The 18,337-nt window shown below is 37.8% G+C and overlaps 1 protein-coding gene across 1 annotated transcript in view; it reads right to left on the reverse strand.

Moving 5' to 3' along the window:
- Positions 1-1,759: 1,759 nt before the first annotated feature.
- Positions 1,760-18,337, reverse strand: part of LOC107296981 (zinc metalloproteinase-disintegrin jerdonitin) — an 18,108-nt gene continuing 1,530 nt past the window's right edge. The window contains exons 2-15 of the mRNA XM_029286185.1: positions 17,419-17,516; positions 16,615-16,685; positions 15,883-15,961; positions 14,622-14,698; positions 13,238-13,433; positions 10,896-10,940; positions 10,268-10,339; positions 9,555-9,724; positions 8,066-8,150; positions 6,838-6,968; positions 4,808-4,991; positions 3,899-3,988; positions 2,711-2,835; positions 1,760-2,198 (exon numbers count right to left, since the gene is read on the reverse strand). Of these exons, the coding sequence (XP_029142018.1) occupies positions 2,731-2,835; positions 3,899-3,988; positions 4,808-4,991; positions 6,838-6,968; positions 8,066-8,150; positions 9,555-9,724; positions 10,268-10,339; positions 10,896-10,940; positions 13,238-13,433; positions 14,622-14,698; positions 15,883-15,961; positions 16,615-16,685; positions 17,419-17,516 (1,403 nt within the window). The 3' untranslated portion in view covers positions 1,760-2,198; positions 2,711-2,730. The remainder of the gene's footprint in view (positions 2,199-2,710; positions 2,836-3,898; positions 3,989-4,807; positions 4,992-6,837; positions 6,969-8,065; positions 8,151-9,554; positions 9,725-10,267; positions 10,340-10,895; positions 10,941-13,237; positions 13,434-14,621; positions 14,699-15,882; positions 15,962-16,614; positions 16,686-17,418; positions 17,517-18,337) is intronic.

The following is an 18,337-nucleotide window of genomic DNA, read 5'->3' on the forward strand; positions in this document are numbered from 1 at the left end:
ACTATATCCATTGATTTTCACGAGTTTTGACTGCAGCTATGGGCATCTGCAGGGAGGGTTAATAAAAAAAGTGTCAAGATGGTGGCCACAAAGCCTTCTCTCTTTCATATTGGCAGGTGAAATGTGTGCATCCTTGACTGCCACTAATTCTAATGTTGCATAAGCCCCATATGACTCTTTAGAGCTTTGGAAGATAAAATCAAAACAAGCAGAGAAAACAAAGAAATAAAGAAATAGATCAGGGAATTAAATGGTTCCTTTCTACATTCTCCTTGGCACTGATCTCCTTTTAATCTTCTTTAATCTCATTTTGTCTGTTACTTTCAATCAGATGCTGGCAAGACACAAGGCAAAAGAACTGTCAAAGAATTATTATGCTTAACCTTTTGGCAATCGGTTATTATTAATGTTATTAAGGTTATTTTTTTAGGATGCAGGCTTTGCTACTGTAAAGCAATTGTTTTACAGTGCTGATACTACTGCTGTTTTTAAGCAACTGTTGCTCATGAATACTGTGGGGTCCTTTTGTCTTGCAGACATTTCATTACCAAACTAGGTAATATCATCAATGCTGGAAGTGAATGGGATTTGCTCTCTATTTATATACAAGTGGCTTTCCTTATTGCTATTGGTGGGAAGCTTTGTAGTCCCAAGGTCTTTGCCGCATACCATTACTGTTTCTGATTCAAAGGATACTAGATACTGGAAATGCCACTCCTTCCTATTTTCTTCAATCTTATCCTGCCTGTCATCAGAACAATGTGTGTAAAAGTACATCTGGCAACAGAAACACAAAGTTTACTGTCTTTCCATTGGCAAAATCCACATAACTGGTGAGCTTCATTTAGTTGTCTTGTTCCCAAAATCTTCTGGCCAAATGTGAGATGAAGAACTATCAAACAATGTTACCAATGCATTAAAAAAACATAAATGTTTCCCCTGCCAGTTGTGTCTGACTCTAGGGGGGTCCCTGTTCATCTCTGATTCACAGCTGAAGAGCTTCTGGGGTCACATGGCCCTCATGAATATATGCAGATAGAAAACAAATATCTAGAATGTGTTTAAGGGTGCAGTTGAGACTCATGCACAGTAGGAATCTGCGATTGGGATTTTCCACCTTTTTGAATCCAGAGAATCTTTACTAGCAGTCAGCATTTAGAATTGTCATAGAATCATAGGTCTGGAAGGGACCTTGGAGGTCTTTTAGTCCAACCCTCTGGCCAAGGCAGGAGACCTCATACCGTTCTGGAAAAACAAATGCCTTGAAAAGCTCCAGTGATAGAGTTTCCACAGCTTCTGGGGTCAAGCCATCCCACCCATTAATGGTACTCACTATCTGTGGAGATTCTATGGAGGTTCATTATCCTGTTTCTCTCTTTTCATTTTATTTGTGTTGACAAATGAAAATAAATATTTTTTTAAAAAAGAAAATGTTTTGCTTCTTATCCAAGAAGCTTCTTCAGTTCTTCACTTGGATGAGAAGTGAAAGATTTTCAAGAAAAAAAAACAACCAAGAAGGTTCACCTGCCTTTTGAAAAGCACCATTGGAACTGTGTTGCATGCAATATGTAGATTTCTTTATTGTTAGGGGCTCCTTCTGAAACAATATACTATCTTTTGAATTTTCTGGATGACTGTGAATAAGTTCCAATAATGCCAGTAGATAATTCTCCTGATGGTTTACCTCAGGATTGCATGCAAGTTCTTCCTGTGGTTTACTCCAGCAAACCATATTTGAAAGACGAGCCTTTACAAAATGCAGAATGAGAATAGTGAGTTTATTGATAGAAGCAGCTACATCTTGGAAAGCCAGCATGAATTTTGGGGAGAGGAAACATTGACTTTGAATACACCAGCTCAAAAGGCAGAACTTGTTGCATTAAATGTGCTCTGGAATTGGGAAACGGTAAAATGGCCATTTTTTTTCTTGACAGCAAATAAGCTCTTGGTGTTGTACATGCCTATGGAGCTTTGTGACAGGAAAAACGTTTTGTTACAGCAATAGGTAAACAAATTAAATATGGAGAAGAAATATTACAGAATTTGGATGCCATCTGTAAGCTAAGGGTGATTTACTAGTAGGATGCAGAAGGAAGCCAAACCTTCTGGAAGAAGGATCTCCAAAATCAAATCTGAGAGAAGCCAGAGGTTGATTAGTAGGCTATATTCAGATCAACACACTCCCCGTTGCTGCAGACCTGAAAGTCAAAGCAAGAGATTATCAGTGGAGTAAGACAGCACCTTCTGAACTAACTGAAACCTCTTTCAGGTTCTATATAGTATAAAAATCAAGGGGAAGTGACTCCTGATCCTTTAAGGGAAGCTTTGGGATTGCTTCATTGTTAGGTCACAACCAGCTCTGCCCTGATTTTCTCATTTCTCTCTTCCACCTTCCCTATGGAGATGCCTACAAGTTCAGAGAAAGGACTGTCTCTTGACAGTCAGTCCAGAAGATACGGCGAGAGAGAAGCACAAGGCTCTGAGAAGGCCAGGCGTTTTGTTCTTGGAAGAAAGAAACAGCCCTGGACATTCACCTCATTTGTTGTGGTTGCTGTTTGAAGAAAAAACAAAATAACAACAATGAAAAGAAGGCTAGATGGATACTTTTTCTTCTGTATAGATTCACAGCTTTCAGCATTGATCGATTGCAAAAAAAAATTAGTGGAATCAGACTTTAGAGCACACATATTAGAGGTAATCTTTTACTAACCATTCCATCTCCATTGTTGTTTAGGCATGGAAGAGATTCCAGGGACAGTCACCAGATTGGCCAGTGCAGTAATCATCGTTCCAATCACCCTTGGCTACCCGGCATAGTTTTCCTTCTGTGCTAAACTGTGGGTGAGAATCAAAAATACTCCAGCTATCACTCTTCAGCAGCAGAGATCAAAGAGTCAAACCATGATTCACAACACATTTCAAATCCTCCTCTTCATCTGTCTTGAGGATCACCAAGCAAGGCATCCCTGCCCTGCTACAACTGTGTGTGGTGCCTAGAAGTCCCAGTCTGTCTTATTTACTATGGGGAAATGATTGCAATGAAAGGCTCAATTCCTGAAACAGAAGTTCTACCTGTTGGCCAACCATAAAGTGAAAATCAGTTGGGCTGCCATGAAAAAGCAGCAAAAAGTGAATTGCTGAATTTCTCATGATATATTTTTATTTCTCTACATGGGAAGAAGCATTCATAGAATTTTCTGTCACATGCTGAAAAACTGGTAGCTCCCTTCTCCTGCTGTGAAACTAGGCTTGTGATGGAAATATGCAAATAACAAAATGTTTTGGGCCACTCTGCTCAAAATGTTCATTACAGAGTCCACTGGGATCCCACAAAGAAAGAAGGAATGAGGAACTAGCACCTCTCTTTCATTGGTCCTGCAGCACCTCCAAAATGTTCCACCAAAAGACCTGAATTTGGAGCTTTAGAGAGCAGGTAGAGAACTTAAAGGGGGAAAAGGGCAACTTTACTTCCAGAAGTCTCCTGCACCTATTTCCATCCTAAAAGGCTCAGAGAGAAAAATGTCACAGCATTACCGGAGACCTCTTAGAAGCTTCCAGAAAGTTAGGAAGCTGAGTTAGGGCACCAATCTCAAACATTGCCTATCCTTGTTTAAACTGGGTTTTCATGCAATCTCAGTCAAAGAACAAATATATTATTTTCACAGACATGATTTAACATGCCGAAAGAGTGCATTTGAGATTGAGACAAGACTGAAATTTTGTTAAACTATCCTCTCTATGGATATGTTTATAAGGGCCAAATAAACTGGAAGAAGCGATAGAAATAGGGTTGAAATGTTTTGATCATAGTAATCAGCCAAGAGATATTTACATTTTTATATGGCTAGCTTTGAGCAGGGTAAAATCTCTCCTGGTGTTAAAAATAAACAAGTCTTACTCTGCACTGCTCACAACACAGTCCTTCTGCACACTGTGACCCTGGTGTCAGTCTACACGTTGCAGCATCACAGCATGGATTCTGACAATTCTGAAAACCAAAACATATCAAATGATATCATAGAATTTTCTTTTTTAATTGGTCTATTTTGAAGAGGGAAATTTCTGCAATGTGTTGCCTCTTATGGGTTCATGCTAGCAAATGCACTAATTCTTTGTTATTGCATGCAAATAATGGCATATCTATGTGAAAGAGCCTTATCTGATAGTTCCTATGTAAAAAGAATAAAACAAATAAAAATATCCTCATCTCCTAATTGTGAAGCCCACATAACCTACAGCCCCATTCCTTTCTTATTCATGGGGGATTTTCTACTCATCATGCCAGCCTCTGAGGTAGTCCAGAGAAGAAGCACCAACCATGAGTATTAACACTACCTTGATTGTAAGGTTACAGTAGCAGAATCTTTCAATACTGAAACTACATTTCTACCATCTCATCTTTACGGACCAAGAGAATGGGTGGGAGGTGTTCTTCTTGAGATGTTTGCCATGTCCGATTGCTTCTGCAGGCTAATCTACTTCTTATATGACCATTGAGTAGACGTTTCCTCCTTCTTTTGTCTCTCAAGGACATTCTCACAGAGCATTACAAGTGTATTTAACAATATAAAAATAACGCTAAATTACTGGTCTTATAAAAATATTATTAGTATCAGAGCATAGATTAAAGATCATCAGATATGGGAGAAAGCAGCTCAAGAGAATAGTGGGACAGATAATGAGGCCATGTTGACAAAATAGGAGTTTTCAGGAGGGAAGGATTTTTTGGGAAGTGGTCAATCACCCATTTTTTAAAAACGCCATTCCTCTTCAACTGGTTCTTGTTGATTTAAAAAAAAAGACTTACTGCAGGAGGGCCACAGTCACAATCTTCTCCCACCTCCAGATAGTAATTGCCACAAACTGAAGGTGAAACAATATCTGTCTTCGAGGGTTCATTGTAAAGGCACCGTGATGTAAAATGATTATGAATAATTTCATTCGAATATTGATTAAGACTACAATCGCTGAACCGACTGGAAGGTTCGTTGCTGTAGAGATGAACCAAAATAAAACCATAACAACATCCATATTTGGACTAGGAACAGAATTCATTGCAAAAACATATAAGATGGAAAAGGAATGGCTAATGAAGAAACGCAGTATTTTTTTTCCCTCTAAAGCTAACAAAATAGATAAGAGAACACTATGTATCCCTTGATCTTAGTCCCAGATTATGCTCCCTCAGTTTAATTCCACTAACTTTCCTTTCTTTTTTTAACAAAATACATTTGTAACGAGAACTCCATGTGATATTAGTTGATTGAGCTGCATCTTGTGTTTGAATGGGCTGCCTTTTATTTTCATTTTTAGTCACCCTCTCTGTGGAAAGAAAATAATGTAACTGAAGGAAAAATAGTGGAATTTTGATCCAGTTTTTCTTTTCTTCGTTTGGAGGGATAGTACCTTTTATAACAATGAAGATAGAGCTAAGTATGCTAACTCTCTATTTGCCTTAAAGTATTTGTTGTTGATTTCTTTTGTTGAAAAGTGAAAATATCAGCAACATGCCACTGACCTCTGAAGCTGCATACTTAAACAGATGCAAAGATGGCATCCTAAGCCCAGCAAAGCACCTTCCTAATGTTAATTCAAATCATTAGGAATATAATCATTGGCCCTCAAGTTAGGGGGTGGAAACAAGAACGCAAAAGGAATCTGCTGGTGGCCATTAAATAGACAAGAAGGTCTTCTTCCAAGGTCAAAGTTGCACCAGACCCCTTCTATAGGGTTAATTGAGCAAAATTGTTTCCTAAGCAAAGTCTTCTGTACAAAACACCACAAAGTGTCTAGAAGTATTAAAGAGTAATCACGATGCCCAGAAATCCTTCAGGAAGGACAGGAAAGGCTACGTGGCATTCTCCATACTTCCTGCCCTCCTTGCCATTGCATGAAATGGGAGGCAATGAAGTCCTAGGGCTTTAGCCGAAGAAACCAGAAATTGATCAACAGCTGGGATGCTCACTGAGCCTACACAAAACGCTTACACAAAAGTTATGGGGAGTTTTGCAACTGACAATTGCTAAGAAGATTTTGCTTTCTTTTTCCTTCTTGATGAAGTAAGGGCTAAACTTGCACCCAGAAGAAAATATTGGTAGTCCTTGACTTGCTGTCACAACTGGGACCAGAATTTCCATTGCCCAGGAAGTGAGTCGTGCTCAGTTTTACAACCAGTTTTGTCACTTTGTTAAGTGAACCACACAGTCATTAAGGGACCCAGCTTGCTCCATTGGCTTTGCATATGGGAAGACAGCTGGGAAAGTCACAAATGAGGATCCCAGGAATGAAGGATGCTGCAAGTGTCATAAATACACGATTCTGTGACTGAAGGGAGGCTGCGACGGCTGTAATTGCGAGGACCAGTCGTAAGTCACTGTTCTCAGGGCCAGTGTAACTTTGAACGGTTGCTAAACAAATGGTTGTAAGTCAATGACTTCCTGTACGTTGCTACCTGCTGATTTCAGAAGACTGCAATATGTGACAGAGATGTAACATATTCTACCTTGATGAAAGGGCGAGGCAGGAAAACCCCAAGGATGCTACTTTATCTTTTTCTTCCTGCTGTTGCCTTGTTCAGAATAATTTACCCCCCATTCTGCTTCCCACTTTAGGAAAGTCTTTAACGTCTAACGTGGTTTCCTCTTTTATCCATCACAGATATTAATATTTGGTTTCTTTGCTGTAAAGTGACACACAAATGACAAAAACTCTCTTTTTTTGTAACTCCCCGACCATTTCATTTTTGTACGTTCTCAGCATATTTTATTTAACAATTAATTGCAACCATTTAAAAATGACTTCATTGGAAAGGCATTAAAAGTTTTCCTCAATCCTTACCTTACTGTTGCAGACATAATGCATGAGTTAGCACCGCAAGTACATGAATCTCCGTCATGATGAAAGCCCAGATTATGACCCAGCTCATGGGCCATTCTATTTGCAACCAAATGAGGTCTAGTTCTATGATCCTGAAGATAAGAGAATACTTTGTTTATTGTTAGTCAACCAAGAAACTGAAAGTGAATCCAATTATTTTTAGCACTAAGTAGCTAAAACTGGTGACTAAGTGATCAATTTTAAGTTGAGGGTACCATCTCAGGATTCCTCTAGCTCTTCTGAATGTATGTGTGCCCACCAAGACTCCAGAACGTACACAAATACATCCAGAAGGAAACTTTAAAGCCCAGAAGCCACAGTACAGGAGAAGATCAAAACTTATGCACCATTTGCTGTCTGCATTTATTCAGTTACTAAAACTTACAGGCAACTTCAGTCCAAAAACTACTCAATGTCTTTTGCTACAAGCTAGCATTTTCAGAATATTGAAGGTAGCCATCCTGTACAGACTTAAGAATGAGTTGCTCTTTCTGAATAAAATGACCTTCTTGAGCAAGCAGGCTTACGAATACCTCGTAATACCAGGATCCTAATTCTGCTTATTAAGAAACAAAACTTTATGAGTTTTCTTGTATAAGTTTTGTTTATTGCCATGTCTCTCCATTCTTTCTATGTGAACAAAAAACTAAGTTTACTGTTTCTCAATAAATGCATAGCATCACCTTAACTAATGTGGTTTTCTTAAAATACTGGAGTTTTTTTCTTTTTTAGTAGATTTAGTATTCTTTCATTTTCTCAATGTACTAGAATTCAGTCATATGCAATCTAGATACTAAATTTCTTGGAAGGGTGATTCATGTTTGTCATTAGGATTGCTAAGAATATTGTTCAGAAGCCTTATTTGGAAGTATTGCAACATGATTTCTCCTGCCCATTTGCCAATTAAAGCACAGTTTGACTCCTCCTGATCCAGAAACATTATAATATATTGTCGTCTTTGACATATAGCTCATTGCATACAAAAAGCTCGTTCTGCAACCTATCTAGAATGCATTGTGCCAAAATGCCGTCAGTTGAGGCAGGACCTGGAGATGTCAAATACATAAATAGGTATGTATGAAAATGACGTGGATCAAAAATAAGAAGAGACTTCATTTGTAAAGAAGTTATGCCTGTATGTAAGTTTTCACCTGAGTACAAATAGATAACAGGTGTCCTTTGTACTAACCCGAACAATTCCTACAGAACGCTTCGAGTCGCACATGCTCTCTTTGTAAGCCCTTCCTTCGATTTTTTCATTGAAGATCATGCCCCTATAAGAAAGATGGGGAGGGGGATAGAATTTATAGAAGATAGAAGCACATTATGTAGGGGCATACATAACTTTCTATGGCTTTCTGCAAACCCCTCGTCCAATCCTCATTTACTACCAGTTTTCAGAATGTTAGAATTCATTTTAGGCTCTAGTCTCAGAAGCCGTTTAACTAAGAAGGTCTGTTAAACATATTCAGGATGCATTTTCACTGTATGGTGAGTCTGGCTGGTGTTAGCATGAATGAGGTTGGGGAGAAGGGTTAGCATGTTGTCTGAATCCAGCCCATTGGGTTAGTTTAAATCCCATTAACTATGGAAACCCCAAAAACATATTTATTTAATACATTTTGTCTAACAGTTTAGCTGTGGGGTTATTGAACACTAGATGATATTGGAAAAGATGACTGGATGACAAGTCAAATCAACTTCTGTGGGAAAATAAAATGGATTTTCTTGGGTAGTACTTAATATGCTCCCTTGCACTTAGATCTGCCCTCTATCTAGCCCCTTCCATATTTCATAAGACCTACTTGTTATGCACTGTAAGATTGCTAACCATACAATTGTTACTTGAGCAATATCTTATAGATATAACACAATAAACATGTCAATTTTCCACTCATGATCTATAGGCTGATGGGGTGTGGAACTGAGCAGTTAAGACAGTGGGCTTGTTGACTGGAAGGTGGACAGTTTGAGACCCAAGTTCTGCCTGATGCAGTGAGCTCCCGTTACTTGCTCCATCTCCTGCCAGCCTAGCAGTTCAAAAGCACAGAAACACAAGTAGATAAATAGGTACCATTTTGGTGGGAAGGTAATAGCATTCCATGTGCTTTTGGCATTTGATCATGCTGGCCACATGACCATGGAAGGATCTTTGGACAATGCGGGCTCTTGAGCTGTGAATCAGAGTTGAGCACAAATCCCTAGAGGTGGATATGACTGGCAGGGAAACAGTCTCTCTCTCTCTCTCTCTCTCTCTCTCTCTCTCTCTCTCTCTCTCTCTCTCTCTCTCTCTCACACACACACACACACACACACACACACACACACACTCTTTATTGCTAAACATTATATATAGATTGGATATTTTATTATTTTACTTTATTCTTGGTTTATCTATTGTATAATGCAATTGTTCATTTGGCTGGTGCAGAATGGGAACAAAAACATTATTTAATTGAATTAAAAATGCATGTGTAAGTAGAGCAAAAGTATAGCAGGATAATCATATAAGTTTCAATTTTAAATCCAGGTGAAATGAAATCAAGCTGAGTTTTTCACCTGCACTCATTCAAAACCAGCTTTCATCTACAAAAAAAAGTGCTCTGTGCAAGCACTAACCTCCCCATTACCCTCCACTCCCAGCCACCCCCACTCCCTTCCCCCACAATGAGACGTACGTGAGTAACTGAGCATTATCATGTCTTTTGCGCTTCAGAAAATCTCTCTCTCTCCATTCTCCAAATGAGTCCAAAGTATCATCTGCTGATAATGTGACGTTACTCAATTCTCCGCTGGACCAAATTTCTAGGCCAATCAGAGCTACACGAATTTTCAAAGGTCTGTAAATCTGTCAGGTGGACATGACATCAATCAGAAACTGAAACACAAGTAAACTTTGAGAAACATTTCAAGATTAAAAAGCAACTAATATTGGCTTCTATAAGCAGGTTTCTTTTCAGAGATCATTTTCATAATCAACTGAGCTTGGAATAGGCTGACTCTGTCCATCTCTTTCTAATCTCCCAGTTCAGAACCATTAACAACAGCCTGAAAGAATCCAGCTACAGATATAGCTCTGATTGAATTCTTAAAACACTTTTGGATTTGCATCCTCCCAACACAGTGGCTGTATTCCCATAAGAGGCTTATTAATCTAGTTACTGAATTAACCCATTTTCTGGGATGGCCTCACATGTTGGATCACCAGCTGGCCAAATGACCTAGTTTGGCCTCACTCAAAGCCACAGAAGTTAGCATTCTTATAGAAATCCATCTTCTCTCTCTCTCTTTACCTGGCTAAGTGTGTTGTGCTAACACAGTGAAAATCTGAGCTGGGGCTGAGAGAAATTTAAAATCAACAAGTGAAATAATATTTGCCATGTCCTCTTACCTCATTTAAATCATTGGCAGTTTCATATATTTTTGAACTTATCTCAGTTTTATCACCGTCATATTTTGTGTACTACAGAAAAGATAAAACTGTTAAGATGAGATCATAATTATAGGAAGAAGGGAAAGAAGGAGGGAGAGAAAGAACATATCAGTGAAAGGATCATTGAATTTGTTGATGTAATAATAATTTTTATCCAAGCAGTCCAAAAAATTCTTTTGTGCTGATTTTTTAATCTACATTTCTGCCATTAATTTATTAAGGTTTTTAACTTTTCAGCAACATTCATGGGCTTTTTTCCTGGTGGGAGAAAATTTTGGTCAGCCTACTGAAATGCTTTCCTAAATTGGATGCTATATTTCATTGTTCAGAGATGTGTGCGATAAGCATTCTTCACTATAGATCTTTTTCTTTGTGTGTTGTCAGCTTGGACAAATGATCCTTAACTTTGTAAATATTAGTTGGGTCCAATAACAAAAAATATCAAAGTTTATGATAAAGCACATTTTAAGAGACAGCCAGTTAGGATGTTTATTAATCTCTTCAAAAATGCCCACATTAAAAAAGCCACAAACAAAATACTGTGCTCAATGCAGAAAGAAAATGAAAAGATATCCAGGATACTTACCATTCTGTGGTCTGCAACTATGACAAGCTCAATGTATCTTTGTTCCTAAACAGAACAATAAACAAAAAGCTGTTTAGACATGTTGCTCCCAGCAGCCAACAAGAATGTTGGTTACCATCAGATAATCAGAAAAGTCTTATTTTACACTTTGGTCAAAATACTTGAACTTTCAGAAATATTGGTTCTTTCAAGAAGACATTTATAGGAAGACAGCTTGTTAAAACTTTAGCCCTGAGCCTTGAGTCCTTCGGAACTGGGACATGGAAGTGGCAGGTGAGCGCCTGCATCTCCATTTGCATGACCAGCGAACAAACATGGGTTGTGTGTCCTCTATTTGCATGAGTGGGTGTGTGTGCCCTCTGCTCGCACAAATAGAGCTGGGTTTGACCCAGCTGCTCAATGTAACCATCCCCTCCCCGCCACCTGTCCGCAAAACTGGAAAGTTTTGGGAATTCTGACTTAGAGAAAGTGGTGACAACGTTTTGAGGAAAAAGTACATTATGCAATGGATTGTCAAGCACAAACAAAAGTGGTCACCTTAAAAAAAGTCACTTTCTTTATATTAATAACGTATGGCACTTGTTTCCAGTTAATCTGTTTTTGGAATTTATGATGCTTACATTTAAAGATAAAAGTATATATGAATACCTAATTCTGAGCCAAATTTAATAGGAATAAGAACAGGCACGTGAGGAAATTGCTCTCTTTGACCTGTTTTTCAGCCTGTCTAAATGATGCTCCAATGACTTTCTCACCTTTCCTTCCCTTTCTCAAACAAAGGATCCCAACCAATCACGTGAGAAACACTGTGATGTGGTCATTCTATGGAACCAATTAGACCTTGCCTGCAATCATATCACACTACGCATCAAAGACAAGGTAAGGGGAGGCAATCAGACATTTTGACCCACTGAACTCACTCTTAATGGCCAAAGAATTATGCCTTTCTTTTCATGTAATTTTAAAATGATTACTGAAATATTGTTTCAGACCTCTCAGGCAGAAGGAACAAAAAAACATGGTTAATTGCTCAGAGTAGTTTCTTTATTGCTGTTCTCGTATAGATGGGGATCTTGCCAGACTAAAGCACACTGTGTGTAACCATGAGATACACCCTGTGAAGGTTTTAGGGAGGATCCCTTCAGGGCTTCTTTCTGCCATCCAAGGACTCATTGCTCATCTGCCTCTTATTTCTCTGGGAAAAAGCCCCTCCCTCCTGCATTCCCCTGTTAGATTCCACCAGTAGAGGACACAGATTGGTCAGGAAGTAGACTTATGCTGAGACCTGAATGTGTGAGGGTGCGTTACTTGCTTCTTTCCCTAGGAAAGTACACTCGTGTTTTTTCAGCACACAGAACTACAAGGCCAAATTGCCAATTCCAGAGTGCAATTTCTCTCCTTGCTCTCTGACAGCCACTTTCTTAACTCTGCTGCACAAGATCCAGTTTGAATAAAGTGATGATGACCTAACATTGAGACAAGGACATTCAAGATAGAGGACCAATTAATGTATATAAACACAACTTGCTGAGGATAAAGATTCTTAAATTGCCAGAAACCCTGAAGCCAAAAGGCAAACCAGATTTCACAATTAATTTTGGCATCTTCACTTATCTTTTGGTATTCCATTATAACAACAACTGCTGTTCCATGTCAATTTTAACATTTTAATAAAAAAGTTGAGATTTTGAACTTCTAGATATGTATCAGGCAGTTTCATCTTTTGCCACCAAAAGGAAAGGAAGGAACTGTTACTTTGGATGCAATGTTTTGTTTTCTAATTCTTGTGCTTCCAGTGAAGAAGGAAAATATTGGGAATATGAAGGTCAATTGTGACCAGATTCAATTTGTCACTTTTTATTCAATCATTGCTAATATAACTTGATGATTCAAATCAAATTGGAAAATGGAGTCAAGATTATATAATGATCTTATCAAAAATCTCAAAACCGTTAAATATTTCAAACCAGTTTCTCCCCCATCCCAAGTCCTCTCTGCATGCATAAAAGAGGCATCCAAATTGATAATTTGATTATTTTTCAAAATTGACTTAGAAAGTGGAGAAGATTTGGAGATTCATTTAAATCCATTTTGATTCAAATCTCCAAACTAAGTTTGTATGACCAAAGAAAATGCTATAAGCCTGGAACATGCATTTTCTGTTCATCATATTTCCATTATTTCTTTTATACCATGGCTAGAATAAAAAGATAGAAATGGGGGGGTCCTCCCTTTGGAATTCTATCTAATCACCCCCCCCCCCCCGAAAGATTTTCTCTCTTACTTTTTCGAAACAAGTAAATGAATCCCGGTTCTCAAACCATGTTTACTATGAGACTTACTTCAGGAGGAATCATTATCTGAGAAACCTTTTTGATGGGCTCATCTGATTCCCAATTAGTCTCGGTTACCCCACACATTTTGGGGGCCTCATCCTCTTTTTCTACATTTTCATATTTGTAGACTGCATGGGCTTCACTGTCGGGAAGCTTCAAGGGTTCAATAAAGTATGTCTCCCCTTGAAGCTTGAAATGTCCTCTGTAAAACAATGTGGAAAAGGGTGATCAGAGATGGAGAAGCAACAGAAGAGAATATTATTAGGTCAGAGATAACCTGCACTGATGATGTTACCTAGTTGGGTAATGAAACTCAGCTCTGAGACCCATTTTTAACTAACTAAGTCAACATTCTCTGTGTTTTTAAATCCCTTCTTAATACTGCAATGCAGAATAACTTGAATAACACTGAAGAATAAAATGCAGACCAACAAGGAGCTGGATGAATGGTTGCAGGAACTGGGTACATTCAGGCTAATCACAAGAAGGAGTAGAGATGACATGATAGTCTTTCAATGTGGGACAACCTATTCTCCAAATCACTTGATGGCAGGAGAAGAAGCAATGGATGGAAAGTAATCTAGGAGAGAACCAACTTAGAACTAAGGAGAAAATTTCTGACAATTGGAACAATTAACCAGTGGAAACGTTTGCATTCAGATGTTGTGGATATTCCATCACTACTGATTTTTAAGAAGAGATTGACAGCCATTTGTCTAGAATGATATAGGTCTCCTACTTGAGCAGGAGATTGGACTAGAAGACCTCCAAGATCCCTTCCAATGGTGTTATTCTGTCATTCTGTTTTTCCTTTATTATTCTGTTGTTATTCTGCTGTGTTCTATCTTTTCATTTATTCTTCCACTGCATGGACAGAGTCTCTGTTCAAAGGGGATCTTTCAGTGTCTTCCTTCAGTATCAGATATTGAGAGGACATTGATTCTGACTAATGAAAAGGACCTTCTGAATTTTGGGATCTTTATGTGGCTAAGATATCAAGCTGGCTGGAGAAGGTGTGCAGAGTGGCTCAAGAAAGTGTTTCTGGGTAGAACTGAAGAGTCTGCTTGCCTCTTCCTGTACACTTTCTAGAAAGGAAAGCAGTCTGAAACCTACTAATCTTTTCTACCTGTAACATCACTTCCTATATGTAAAGGAGACAAGGGCTTGGAAGCTCCTTTAGACACATCTGATTTAGCTCCCTTGTATCTCTATTGGCTGGCAGCAGCTCTTCTTGGTATTCAGCCAAAGTCTTTCTTAATTCTGCAGAAGTCTTGGATCACACCCAACTCATTTGCATGAAAAACTGATGCCCTCCATTTTAACTGTGACAACTCCAAGAACAGTATATTATTCTTTAATAAAATAAATAAAAGATTAGAGACTATCTTACTTCAAACCATTGCATGCACTGATGCTTGCAGTTGAGTCAGCATCATTCTGGATGCGTCCATGATAATAGCAGTGATCCTGGAGGGAGACAAGAGGACTAAACTAGTTAAAGCTTGTTTGTAGTGTGATTTGATGAGCAGAAGTACAGTTCCAATGTATTCCACCACATCAAGGAAATATTAAGACAGCAGTTATTCAGAAAACTTTGATTTAGGGGGACAGAAGACTTGCTTAATATTGATTGTTGCAAAATGAACATAGGATAAATGCAAGTCTCCATAAAGCAAGTCACACTGTAGGGGGAGTCCCACTGATGACACAAAACTAAGAACTTTTGGGCAGACAACCAACATACAGTACAAATATAAAATGTTCTCTTGGAGGTCAACTCTAGTGCTGAACCACAGGATTTGCTGAAGAAACTTTCAGACTTGATGGTTGTCCTACGTTCTGAAATCTTACCATAATGTATGAAAAATTCCACATTTACTAATGATACCAAATAATCATTATTTCCTTGAGCTCACACAAGGAAAGTTTCAGAATATACAGGGAGGTATAATTCCTAGCATTATTTGGAAGCAGGATCCATGTAGACAGTAAAATCAAGAGATGTTTGTTACACACTAAGTGGGAGCAATTTTTATGACCTTTGAAGATGCTAAGCCAGAAGTAGATAATTTTGGAGACAGTGGATGCATGTTTAGATCAATTTGGGGGCAAGGAGCCAAAGACTTCATAAAGCATATTAGTGCTGTTTTATTTTTCTTTTTTTTGGGCAGCTGGTAGGGCCATGTTCTGTACTCTTTTAATGTGAAAGATATTATATGGATTTCTGTATAGGAGCAAAGTGAATTGTTATCAGGTTTGGTATTACAAATAAAAGACTTTGCATGTATCCCTGTAGTCTGGTTTAAAAATGAAAATATAGATCTTATAAAAATGAAAATATAGATCTTATAAACCTGATGTTCTCATAATAAATCCATTTGTAAAACTAAATCCCCAAAATGTTGGCTTTCAACCAGTAGGAAAGAACTGCATGGTTGAAATACTGCCATACTAATTCAACGAGTAAAACAAACTGGATTTAGCAATCCATATATCCTTAGAAGAACATATCAATATGTTCTTACTTCATACATATATGGCCCTTCTTTTTTGAGTAGCCTGGTCTCGTTCTTGTATATTTGTAATATTGTGCACAAACATTTGCTTCAATTTACTTCCTAAAAGCAAGACTCTTAAAAGTGAGACCCTACCTCAACCGGGGGGTATGTTGTAATTTCTCTGCCATCAGGGGAATAATGAGTCTCACTGTAATCTTTTGAAAAAAGTCCTCTGCAAAGAAGAGAATATCTATGTCAGATGACAACTAACCAAGGAGAGAAGCAACCTAGAACTAAGGAGAAACTTCCTGACAGTTAGAACAATTAACCAGTGGAACAACCTGCCTCCAGAAGCGGTGAATGATCCAACACTGAAAGTCTTTAAGAAGATACTGGACAGCCATTTGTCCAAAATGGTATAGGGTTTCCTGCCTGAGCAGGGGGTTGGACTCAATGACCTCCAAGGTCCCTTCCAACTTTATTATTATTATTATTATTATTATTATTATTATTATTATTATTATTATTATTATTATTATTATTATTATTATTATTACTACTACTATTATTATAGTTGTTGTTATTGTTATTGTTATTGTTATTGTTATCATTATCGTTATCGTTATCGTTATCGTTATCGTCGTCATCATCATTATCATTATTAAGTAGGACAGAGGTAGTTTTATAATAAGTTTAAAACTTCTGTATAATGGCATTTTAAAGATCTTGTTTGGTATGAAAAAAATGGAGCAGATATTTAACATTTAATTTAGTGTTAATTTCCAAACAAAGGAATGCCATTATTATTTCTCTTAGATTGTGTCCAGGAACATACATTTTCCACATTGACCAAGTACAGTTAAGAAATAGTCTGAGTTAACATACTTATTTTTTTCCAGGTGAAGGACCACTGGCTCTTCATTCACTTTAAATTCATATTGCATGGTGTCTTCATACTGAAAAGCAAAGAGTTCAGGGTTTACTTCTTAAAAAATTAGGCAAATAAAATGTGTACCCTTTTAACAACTCTACACCTGTATCAATTTAAATCTAATGAATAATTTGCCATAGCCAAATTATTCGTGAGATTTAGAGTATTTCATCTGGCGCTTTGAACCGTAAGATCTTAAAATGACATTCCTGCGTAAGTTCTTAGTCCTAATCTTGATCTGTGACCACTATACCATCTTCCCCTAGAAACACATCTTTTATATTTCTAAGTGATGCAGAGTTTAAATTAAGTACTTTACTGTACTCTGCCTATAATACAGGAATCTCCCTAGACTTCTGCCCTTCCCTTCAGAACTGATAGATAAACTTTAATGGAATTTCCTGGTTTAGGGGGGGTGGGATGTCAGTCCTGGATCTGTTGCAACTATGAAATGACTCAAGGCTAATTCCCCATTCAATCCCTCCTCACTGTTCGGCTGGGTGTTTCCCAACACTTGCTTAGTTATACTAACCTATAAATATTAGGAAATTCTGTTTGTAAGTTGCCATGAGTCTCCTCAATTTGGTATGAATTGGGCGGCCATATAAATTTGTTTAATAAATAAATAAATAATTCAAACAGGAACATAGATTGCAATGCAAAATCCAGATAACCGTTAGATGGCAGAAAAGGAATATCAAAATTTCTGTGGGCTGACAAGAAATCATTTGTTGATGAAACAAAGATCTTTTTCTTACCTTTGGCTGAACGGCTCCTTTGGGCAATGCAGTGACTTTTCGTGGATACACGACTTCATAATCATTAACATTCCCAGATTCCAGGATTATAGAGCTCCCTTCGTAAGGAAAAAGAAAAGTAAGATTTGGTTTACTTTAGGATGTTATTCTACCATTCTCACATCCACGACACAATTTGTTATTCAGTTCTCAGTGAAGAATGGAATCTTTTTCTAGTGGGACACAGCACAGAAATCCAGATTTTCTCTGGGAATGCGATTTGCTGAATGATGTTTGGGAGATGGAAGTCTAAGTGGAGACATTACTTTGGGCAGGTGCAAAAGAAACATTTTGGAGCTTGAATAATCAGAAAAATAAATAAATAAATAAATCTCAACCAAAGTGCAAGTTTGTGCACTGAGTGATAAGGATAACACCAAGAATTGTAAATCACAATAATCTGATTCACAGAATTCAGTAAACCATACTGCATTATGGTTTAGCATATCAATTAGTCAAAAAGCTAGGGAAACTTAGATTTTTATGCAAATGCAGCTTATTAGGAATTCCTTTCAACTGAACTGCTATTTCACTGCCATCCTAATAGTGTTTCTGACTTTCCTTTTTTTCATTTTCAAAAGAATCTATGGACAGCCCACAGCATCATAATTATCACTGGGGTACCTAACAACACTGGGGTACCTAACAACATGTAAATAATGTAGTGATTTCAGAATTTGACTAATAACTGAAAAATTTAGAGTTGGCCCCCATATGGACATTGCATGGTCACTTGCTATTTGTTCCTTAACTTATTTTGTAAACGTGGCAGTCTGACACCTGCAGGTCCTCTTGGATCCACAATCACAACTGAGACCAAGATTTGTTAGCGGATTAATGGAAGGGAGGGGGTAAGGTTGTGCTTATAATTGCAAGTGGA

This window comes from Protobothrops mucrosquamatus, unplaced genomic scaffold (assembly GCF_001527695.2).
Source record: "Protobothrops mucrosquamatus isolate PMUCROS unplaced genomic scaffold, P.Mucros_1.0 scaffold3060, whole genome shotgun sequence".
In the NCBI taxonomy this organism is placed as follows: Eukaryota; Metazoa; Chordata; class Lepidosauria; order Squamata; family Viperidae; genus Protobothrops; species Protobothrops mucrosquamatus.